Raw genomic sequence first — 11,295 nt, 5'->3', positions numbered from 1 at the left:
TGTGAGTTTGGATGTGGGTCTGTGCAGTCACTGTGAGTTTGGATGTGGGCCTGTACGGTCACTGTGAGTTTGGATGTGGGTCTGTGCAGTCACTGGGAGTTTGGGTGTGGGCCTGTACGGTCACTGTGAGTTTGCATGTGGGTCTGTACGGTCACTGTGAGTTTGGGTGTGGGCCTGTACGGTCACTGTGAGTTTGGGTTTGAGTCTGTACGGTCACTGTGAGTTTGAGTGTGAGTCTGTACGGTCACTGTGAGTTTGAGTGTGAGTCTGTACGGTCACTGTGAGTAGGGGTCTCCTCAGTGGCAGTGGGTTGGGGATTTGTTTTGGTTCAGTGGTGTGCTAAGGACAAAAAGCTAATGGGGAGCAATTGTAGTGTCCAATTAATAAAATCTTTGTAAGAATTACACTGGCATTAAATGCCACAGGCTATCTTGGGAAGTAGATAGTCTAGTATCCATCACAGTTAGTATTATAGCCAATGGCATTCTTAATTACAAGTTGTGTTATCTCCGTTTTACAGACCTTTGAGGGCAGGGACCACATTGCCCAACTGGCTGTGTTTTGAACGATGTCTGCCCCACAGAATCAACCAACTTGAATGAAGCACAAATATTGTGAAACACTAGATTTGTGTTCATCTTGACACAAAAGTTGCATTGAGTCAGTATGTTCATCTGCCTTTCTTTAAAATGTGCTCACGCCCCATCTCCCCACCATTGTAAAAAATATTAGTTCTATCAACAGTGCCCTTGCCATCCACCCACCTTTTTTGTTTGTTTTTTTTGCTTTATCTCGTGAGTTGTAAAATGCTTAAATTCAGTGTCAGCATATTAGTTGTACCCTTTTATTGCTATTGATATCTATAAACAAGCACGTTAAGTAAATCTTCATTTTGCTGACCTCTTTGAGTCCACACAGCATCAGCAGATTCTCTCTTGCAGTGGACAGGTGAGAGATTAGCAGGATCAAGTCAATTTTTCCCCTTTTTGCTTTGTTTCCTCCAAAGCAGCAAGATTCATTGTCTAGCAAGAGGAAAACCGTGTTCAATGGCAGAATTTGTCTTAAGGTTAATGGGTTAGCAAGCGGATGTAAATTATACAGCTTGTTTGCACAGTGGCTGATAAGTACCACTGTTGGGCAATTCATTTTTCCTTAAAGCTGTTTAAGTGAAGCTGTTCTTTTGATCCAACTAGACTAATAGTGTAATCGTAAATAGCACGCTAGGTTTTTGGTTCAAAAATGGGCTTATAGATAATTGGAGACTGCAATGTTTCCTTTCCTTCCAAGACCAGCGATACTGCTTTGCACGACTGATCCCCATTATCAGTGAGGGAAAGTGCCTTCCACATATTCAGACAAGTCAAGTTCTTGGGGTGATTTGTGTATCTGCTGTGTGCTTGAAAGGAGGTTCACAGGAACAGTGGACCCCTGTGACCCAGAGTCTCCCTGGTCCCATCAAGAGGGACTCGGGAGAGCTGAAGCCCATGGAGTCCTTTCAAGTCTAGTTCCTTCAGAAAAGGGAAGGTGCATATTAGTGGCGGGGACTTGGTTTTTATTCTTTTGTCAATGGTTTTGACCATGTTCCAACTCTGCTTTGTAGGAAACCAGGTCGCTTGAAGAGTCTACTGATGAGTCTGAGGTAAGGAGTCTTGGGATGTGTAACTAACCACACTGAAGTAATGAAACATTGGACTATTGAATGGTTTTTGTCTAGTATGCTTGAAGCATCTTTTATCTTCAGCTGAAGTTAATATTCCCAGCATGGTTAAGTAGGACCAGAGGGAAATGAGCTTTGGGGAAGAGCATGTCAGGTATCTTAAAAAATATTAAATCGATTGATTAAAATATATATACATGAAAAGGAACAACTTTTCCCTTCACTTTGAACAACATATACATATGAAGCATGTTGGCAGTGGAAAGTTGGTGTAGAGTTTAAAAGAGTGAACCTGGCACTTTAAAATCCTACATTTTAGAATAATAGAGTCTGTAAGATTAATCTTTGTTCTTTTAGTGAGTATGGTGTGCTCATAGGTATAATATCTGAGCCATTAAAATGATCATTTATATCATAAAATTAAAAAGTAACTATCTTAAAAGATGGTAATGTATTAGGTTATATTAAGGAATGTATCTATATAAGAAAGGACTTAAGAAAAATTTTCCCATCCAGGATGTATATAAGAAATAGATTTAAGTTTATCAAAACCAAACCCACTGCCATCAAGTTGCTTCCAGCGCATGTGACCTGTAGGACAAAGTAGAATTGCTCCTTAGAGTTTCTGAGATTATAAACCCTATGGGAGCGGACTATCTCATCTTTCCCCCATCGAGCGGCTGGTGGGTTGGAATCATACACCTTGTGGTTAGCAGCCCTATGCTTAGCCTATAGTGCCACTGGGGTTGTTTACAGCACAAATTAACTAGCATGTGATTTTTACAGGTTGATTAATAATAATAAGTGCATTTTTCTCTTAAAAGTTTTATTTAACTCGGGAATGAGAAGGTATCTGTGATCCGGAAATCCATACTGATAGGACTTAACTGTGGTGGTTTCTTAAAGTAAGGTTGGAATGGCCTATAGTTACTACATAAATTTTACTTGCTTTCTCAGGGAAAGTCATGTTTATATATATCTCTCTCTTGAGACTACATGTATCATTTCTGCTTTGCCTAGCAGCGTGGTTCCCAATATTTTCATTATTAAATATCGTACCTTCTTGTACCATCTTTGGAGAAACTAGTACTGAGTTTGCTTGTTGGGATAATATCTGTTAATTTCTAATAAAACACTGAAGAGCATTTCAGATCACCATTCTTAACTAGAAAAAGCGTATGCATTTGAGAACCCCAGTGCTCTCAAAATTGTTGGGCCAGAATCATGCAGTTATAGATTTCTGTCCCGGAATTTCATGTCAAAAGTCAGGAGAATGTTGGAAGCTGTATACATGTAAAATTTCCCATATATCCTGCACCCTACAGGTACCTAACCAATCAACAAGGAGAGCAAACAAAAACATGCATGACCCATGCCTCCATCATAGTTAGGAAACAGAGTCCTAAAACTTCAATGAGTGGGGAAATAAGTCCTAAACCAGCAGAACTCGTGGAGGGTGCAGGAGCTGAGTCAGGCAGTGACATTTTGGACATGAAGAACAAAGAGAGTGCAGCTGAGCCCTAGTCGTGGAAGGGCTTCTCTAAAACTCGTCTAGACAGCCGGGACCTCACTGTGAGTGGGCAAATAGTGAGAGTAGGTTGAGATATGGCAGATCAGAACCCTGGCTACTTTGTAGACCAGAAATGACCTCCCTGAATGCTGCTGCTTCTGGGGGAAAAGGGAGACATAATGTATTAGGACAGATTGTCTAGAGAAACAAACCCAGTTATGTATAAGAAAGAGCTTTATATCAAGAAAAATCATTACGTATCAAGAAGGCATCCCAGCCCAGTCCAACTCAAATCCGTGTGCTCAGTGCCAGTCCATAAGTCCCTCTGCAGACTCATGTATCTAGAGGCTGGTGACACCAAAAGGTGACCTGGGAAACAGGAAGATCACAGGCAAATGGGTGCAGAGTCTCATGGATCCAAGGTCAGTAGGAACATGACAGGGTGCCAACAGCTCTTAGGGTCAGGGGGCCCACCTGGGTTTTCTGCTAGAGGAAGGCAGTGTCCCAGCAGGCAGGAAGGTGAAGTGGCTGAGAGAGAGGGAGGTTCCCAGTTTCTTCTTAAAAGAAAGCACACCCCTAAGGAGGCATCATCAGTCTGTCACCTGATTGACAGGTTGGTAGACCACCCAAATGCTTCACCCCTTCCATAGGGCTATGTGTTGCTCTAATTCAGGAACTTCCAAGGTACTTAAAAATGCACAGAAAACATTGAGACACTTTTATGGATAGCTATTACAAGAAGACAATACCCAAACCAGAAACCAATTTCACTGCCATTAAGTTAATTCCAACTCACAGTGATCCTACAGGACAGGGTAGAACTGCCTTATGAGTTACTGAGACTAACTCTTTACAGGAGTAGGAAGAAATTAGAAAGTGAAATTCTAAACTTTTTCCCAAGAAAAAAATAGCAGCATTCCATGAGTTGAATATCTTTAAATAATCTTTTGTAGGTGCAAAGGATTAGTCAAAGCCAGAAATTCAACAACTTAGTACACAATCGACAAAAAACCAGAAAAATGAGGAATGAAAGTTGTACAAGCTTGGGAAAGGAATTTTTTTTAAAAAGAACATTGTTTTCAAATTGAGGAAAATGAGACCCAAAGGGTCTCTAATGTAATATAGCTGACTCTAATGTCATATAGCTACAGTCATGCACTACATCATGTCCATTCAGGCAACATCAGCCCCTATGCGTTTGTCCATGATACCAACTCCTATAAAGCCTATTGTGAAATGTGGAGGGGGCGGCATCTGACCTGTGACTTCCAAAGGTGAGCGGAAGAGCATCACCATCACAGTCGTATAAGGCGGAGGTCAGACATGCTTCCACCCACCAAACTTCTTTACCTGTTTCTGACCTTAACCATCCCTCCCATGGCACTCTCTACTAGTTTCAATAATTTATTACAATGGCCACGCGGAACTCACAGACTATACTCATGATTATAGGGCAAAGGATGTGCTCCATTCTTGTTTCTTCTTTCTTGATGGTCGCAAGATTCCCAATTCCTGCTTCAAAGATGGCTTACTTTAAACTCAGTTTGAAATGTCAAAACTACCAATTCCCACATAAGAGGCCCATACACCCCATTTGCATGGTCTCACCTAATCATTTGATAGGAGTCACACAGACTATGTCTAGAAGAGCCACAATTCACTGTACCATACTTATTATGTTAAAAATTCAAAGTACCAACAGTGGTTCATAATAACAAATGGGTGCTACTTTGTAACACACATCAAAACATTATTATTACCATATTATGTTAAGTTAGTTTTAGTGTATCTGTAAGTGTCGCTTCAGTACTTTTGTGTATGTAAAGTTTCATTTATGTTGTGGATTGAATTTTGTCCTCCAAAAGTGTATGACAGCTTGACCAGGCCATTAATCTCAGGCCATGAATCTCTAGTGATAGCATTTGGCAGTAATGCATAATATAGTAAAGCAGTTTTGTAATGGTGTAATTTAGCAGTAATGAAATGATGATGATATTATCCTCAATTTGTGATGCATTGTCAGTCCTGGTCACTGTATGTGTGTTAGGCCAGGTTGAGTAGAGACACAAATTCAGAGACACTCACATATGTATAAGAAAGAACTTTATATCAAAAAGAGTAGTTGTATATTAAGAAAAACTCCTGGCCCAGTCCAGATTATGTCCATATATCCAAAATTAACCGATCAGACCAATATTAGTCCCCAAATACTGCAGACTCACACAGTCACATGCAATGTTGCAAAATGTAAGAAGATCATAGGCTGGTGGGTGCAAAGTTGTGTTGATCCAATGGCGGTAGAAGCATCTCCGTGCTGGCGTGGGTCTCCACATGGGTCCTCCAGCTTTCCGAGTGGAGCTCTTCAACACGAAGGTGATGAGGAGAGAGCGCTTTTGCAGGGCTCAGCAAGTCTCCTGGTAGCTTGTCAACAGGAAACGGAATGCAGAGAGAGAGCGGAAGTTCCTAGAATCCTCATGAGAAGGACATGCCCCAAAGCAGGCATCATCAGGCTGTGACCTGACTGACAGACCAGACATGAAATCATATAACTACCACAGTGCGTTAATAAGGCAAGATTAGGTTATGTTAATGAGAATAAGGCTATGTTAATGAGTCAGAAAGATGCTGGATACAATACTTGTCCCTCACAGCCCTGGTCTAATTTAAGGGGACTTTTTCTGGGGTGTGGGCTGTATACTTTTTACCAGAGATTAAAGGAGAGAAAAGCAAGCAGAGAGAAGAACCTGACTGTTGTCGAGAAAGATGAGCTAAGAGATAATCAGGGACTCACATAATTTCCTTATCTGTGACCAATAATGTTAGTGTTTTCAATCATGCACCGTTAACGATGTGTTTATCTGTCATTTCATGAAGTGAGACGTCCACCTTGCTATTATAGTAGGAAGACCACAGTGCTAGGTTTTTCTAAAATCCTGAGTGTGTGTTTGAGAGAAGAATATTGACTGCTTTAAGTCTTCTATGTGTTTTTCATTAATTTTGAAAGTACAATCCAAATTCAATGAAATGAAATGTTGACTGTGGTAGTGCAATTAATGTACGTAAACGTGGTGTATACAGGCATACATTGGAGACACTGCAAGTTCAGGTCCGGTCCACTACAGCGAAATGGATATTGCAATCAAGTCCATGTCACATGCATGTCTTTTGGCTTCCCAGTGCATGCAGGAGTTATGGTTCTACCATCCCACAGTCCAGGAAATGTCTAATAACCTTACGGACTGGTCTGTAATATTGTGAGATTTAGGAAGTGAGCACAGCTGTTGGAAAAATGGCACTGATCGGCCTGCCTGACGTAGCGTTGCCACTCTCTTGGATTACAACAAGCAAGCAACCCACGATATTTGCTAAGCACAGCAAAGCGAAGCCCAGTAAAATGAGGCATGCCTGTATGTTCGTATGTAAACCTTTCAGTGCATGGTGATGGTGACTAAGCTCTAGGTAGCAGAGTGGTGCGGGAATACACAGGGAAAGGTTGTTCGCCAGGAATGACTTCTAAAAGAGTCCGAGTACATAAAAACAGTATGTCTGGAACTGAAGGATTCCAGGCATGAGTCTTTTAAGAAGGGGGGATATGTATGCACAGACTCAGTCCTGAAAACACACGTATGTTCAGCAAATCATGAGGCAATCATGGGCGGGTTGGGGAAATAAGCCCAGAGTAGGAAATTAGTGTGGAATTGTAGAGCTCCATGTGTGCCAGCCTGGCCACTTTGAACTGAAGTCTACAGCCATCTCTCGAAGCCAGCTAAAGGATGGAGTCCGTAGGGGGCATTCTGAGGAAGGAAGCTATGACAAATGACCTGGATGGGGAGACCAGTGTTAGAAAAACCCTCTGAGTGGTTCTTAATGGAAGTCCCTGTAAGTAGGGCTATTGGCTAGGCAGTAGCAGAAGGCAAAGAAAAACTTTTTTTTGGATAATCAGTGGCTTTGAGATCAGCAAATAAAATTTGCCAGAAGGAGCAGTGTGTTTATCTTAGAGCAGACCACTTTATTTCAGTTTATTCATTCATTATCATCGTCACCATCATTAGCAGTAGTGTCGTTAGCCACATTTCTGGAACCTTTCACAATTTCACAGAAACACCTCAGAGCTGCTGGTAGATGCTCTTTGTTCTTCAGTGGTTTCTGAACTGGGTTTATTCACATTGGGCATCTTCAGCCTTGTCATGGGTGTTCTGCGGGTACATAAGCGCAGTCATTTCAAATGGCTTCTGTTTTCCCCAAGTGGAAGGCACCCGCTTACAGACTTCTATAAATGTTGCCTGCTGCAATCATCCTGATGATGTGAGCTCATGAGTCACAGACCGCAGCCATACGTTTCACTCTCTCCGCATGAAAATCTCATACGGCTTACAGGTAAGGGCACCAGTTATGACTGCTACATGGGTACCAATGGAGTCAAGATCATTTTCTATTTTCTTTTCTGTAGGAGCAGCTATGGCATTAAAAATTAGTAAAGACTTCTTCAGAAAAAAAATCCTGCTCACTGGGCCCTATCACACTTATCTCGTCTTACTTACGTAACATGATGGCCCATCTATCCCTTCTTATTACGATGAACAACAATACCAGTGGAGAGTGAATAGCAACATGGGTGGGCAGTTTGTTGCCGGTCATAACAACTCCCCTGAAAATCACCATTGTGCTATAGTGAAGCAAGCCCTCCTGGGCCCAGGGTTACAATGGCTAGCTTCCAGACCTGAAACACCACAGTCCCAGTGGCAAGAATGTTGAACCTCACCGTATTAATATGCTGTCATTGGAGGTATTGCCAATTTAAAAGAGTTCATTGGATTGAATTCAAAGAAGTGGGGCTGCTCTTACTCCTAGTTATCTTCAAGTTACTGGCCTGCAGTGGTTCTCATTCACATGGAAAAGCTGTTCCCCTCACGAATTTAGAAATTCTGGGAAACAGCCTTGCAATCTGGGATTCCTCCTTCATTTGCCCAAAGCTTCACTTAAATCGGAATTGCAGCAGTAGAGAGCGTGTTATCATTCCCTTTGAGAAATGACTCGCTCTTTCAGGTCCTTCTCCAACTAGGGCCATTTCTCCTTGGTGCCACAACACGAGTCCCTTTGCAGATTCATTGTCCCAGCTCCTTGGGTCCTCTGTCCCTTTGTGACAACTGCGCACTCCCTGGCTGCTCCTCCAGTGCTGCTGCTTCCTCATGTAGGGCATGCATTTACTTCTGGGCATGATCCTAACAGGTGCTGAGCTTTAGGTGGATAAACTGAAAACCAAAGAAAAGCAAAAACATACTCTATCTGTAACTCCATCACTGGCTAGTTCTAGGAAAGAGAGCAGAATTCCAGTGTGAGGGGTGTGAGAAGCAAAGTCTTGCTCACAAGGGTCTGACTAAAGTGACTCGTGGTCGTTGATCAAAGACAGTAACACTAATAAGACATAAAATAAGCATACCTAATTTAACTTAGTGATCTCATAGGTTTTCACATTCGACTGTTGAGCCCAGAGCAATTGTGTATCAATTTTGCTCCGTTTCCCCTCCAATTAAATGCCAGCGTTGAAGATGGCTGTGAGAATTATGGCAATGCAAATTGAATGGAGATGCCTGCTTGTAGCTACGGGATGCCATTTATTCCAGTGTAGGCTTTGCTTTGTGTATACTTCCAGTTAATAGATAGCATACAGTTTATCGATGGGCGTCAGTGGTTTCAATATGCCAATGATGATGAAAAAGCAACAGTGTTATAATCATCAATTTAAATGAGTGGAAATAAAAGCAGTTTTAATTGTTTATTTTACAGTGACTGGAGAACACATAGGAGCTCTGGTTGCATAGTGGTTACATGTCGAGCTGTGATCTGAAAGGTCAGCAGTTCGGAACCACCAGGTGCTCCGTGGGAAAAAGATGGGCTTTCTTCCCCCATAAAGTTACTGTCTCGGAGACTCATAGGCGCAGTTCTACCCTGCCCTATAGGGTCACTGACTCGGCATTGCCTGGATGGCAGTGAGTGAGTGAGTGGAGAACTACCAAACTTTATCTGTGCCTTGACCATGACTTGCACCTTTATTTATACAAATATGATCAAAAGTAACACTTTGGACAATTAAATGAGGGTTAATGAGGCTGAGATTCGCTTCTGGAATTGCCACAAGATAAGCAGTATATGCCTAGGCATGCTGTGCCAGTACTTTTAAGCATACTTTTATCACTTCTGCATGTGTGGTGTGTGTTGTATTTATGTGGGTGTGCTATTGGAAAAGAGATCAAGTAGCATTCCATGTTATTTATTTCCCACACTTACCCCTCATTCATTGATGGGCACTTGGGTGCATCATTTTGCTTGTTAACATGTGCGCATATGCCTGTCACTTTGGAAAGTTCTTGTGATCAGAAACACCGTAGTTGAATTTTGATGAAAAGAGAGAAAAATGTGAAACAAAATTTCAGATTCTTAAACAATGTATCTTACTGGATGGAATGGCTCCCATGATGATGGCCGTCAGTTGCTCTTTACACTGAATTGTAACTATCCCCAGAAGAGACCTTCAAAATAAGTAACAGTTTAGCCCAGGAAGAAAAATCATCTCCCTAGAATACTGCATCTTAAAAAAAAAACTAAATTAAAAATACAAAATGTATACAATGGACTTTTAAAAGTTTGTGGGAAAATTCCATATTTCTACAAACTTTCTGAAGCCCCATTGGGTATATAAAAACCAGAGGATCAATAGCTGTTTAAGCACAGATGAGAAGACTGTGGACATGACGTCACAGTTCATGGAAGTGAAACAACTAGAACAGAAAAAAACCAGAATGTTGACATAATCTGAAGACTGTAGCCAGCGTCACCGATCACTATATTGAGAAACGAGTTCAAGCATGTTTTTCTATGTACACTTTCAAAGAAAATGAAACTAGAATTTAAAAATAGAATCACTTGAAAAATATAAACCCTTTTTAGCCTCTAGACTATACAAAGCAAAACAACAAAAATGTTTTGGGGTCTGGATTTGGCCTGTGACCTCTAGTTTGCTGATCTCTGATTGAGAGTATAATCTAGTTTCCCATATTCCCCTAAGTCCACATACACGCATAGAAAAAGGCAAGAAACCCTTATTACTGTTCCTTAACCAATACTTAGCAAGACAATGACATTAAAACAAAACACATTCTTCACTCTGTACTATGTTAGGGCTCTGATGTGATGAGACACAGAACTTTGCATTACACAGCTGTGGAACCCAGAGTAAAATGGCATGTCTTCCTCCCCATCTTGAACTCTGACAAAGCAATCAGGAGACATTTTGGTGTATTTCTCAGCTGCTTTATTTTATTCAAGTTTTTTTAATAAATAGTTTTATTGGAACATAATCCAAATATACAATTCAATAGTTCAATCATATCAAGAAGAGTTGTGCAATCAATTACAGAACATTTTCATCTATCTTGTACTCCTTGTTATTAAATCCCCATTTCCCCCCAACCCCCCTGCCATACCCTCAGAGAGCCATTAATGCAGCTACTGTCTCTATGGACTCACTCATCCTGGAGTTCATATACCAAGAAACATACGGAAGCAAAAAATAAAGAGTCAAAAAAAAAAACCTAACAATAATAACAAAAGAAAACATTAAAAACTAGAACAACTTTTAAAATGGGTCAAGAGGGAGGTGAAATGATAAGGTGTTATATTTTGACATCTGCCATAATCCACAGTACACTCTGTATGGTAATGAGGCGGTCATACTCCTGGCCTAGATTCAGAGAGAATTCACCTGAGGCTTAATCCATGTGTCTCCCCCCACCTCTTTAAAAAAATAAAGTGATAGAACTTTTATCTGGGTTGAAAAGGGGACCAAATCAGATGTCATATTTTAACCTGGCTATATCTACAATAATTGTGTCTCCACACCACTCTGTCTGCTAACAAGACTGTTCACACCCCTCCACTATGATCAGAGGAAATCACCAGAAGCTTAATCTGTGTGTGGATGCTACAAATGGTTCGTGGGCTTCCATTGTTATCCATAGTCTTGTGAAAACCTGCTGCTCACAATTTTAGTCTTCTGCTAAATTTAAGTTCTGATAGCCTCCACACCTTCAGATTTCATCATACTAGGGGTATCCCAACAAAACGGATC

The 11,295-nt window shown here is 41.1% G+C and overlaps 1 protein-coding gene across 2 annotated transcripts in view; it reads left to right on the top strand.

Annotated features, from left to right (window-relative positions):
• Positions 1 to 11,295, top strand: part of VPS41 (VPS41 subunit of HOPS complex) — a 221,919-nt gene that overhangs the window by 11,533 nt on the left and 199,091 nt on the right. Inside the window, exon 2 of one of the 2 annotated variants that reach the window (XM_045286362.1) lies at positions 1,601 to 1,639. In XM_045286362.1, the coding sequence (XP_045142297.1) occupies positions 1,601 to 1,639 (39 nt within the window). Of the gene's footprint in view, positions 1 to 1,600; positions 1,640 to 7,492; positions 7,545 to 11,295 lie in introns of those variants that run through there. The other variant, XM_004708026.2, reaches the window with a different exon arrangement.

Source organism: Echinops telfairi, unplaced genomic scaffold (assembly GCF_000313985.2).
Source record: "Echinops telfairi isolate 266 unplaced genomic scaffold, ASM31398v2 ScPeMD7_7;HRSCAF=31, whole genome shotgun sequence".
Classification (NCBI taxonomy): domain Eukaryota; kingdom Metazoa; phylum Chordata; class Mammalia; order Afrosoricida; family Tenrecidae; genus Echinops; species Echinops telfairi.
The sequence above is the reverse complement of the archived record's forward strand: the minus strand, read 5'-3'. Positions and strand labels throughout refer to the sequence as shown.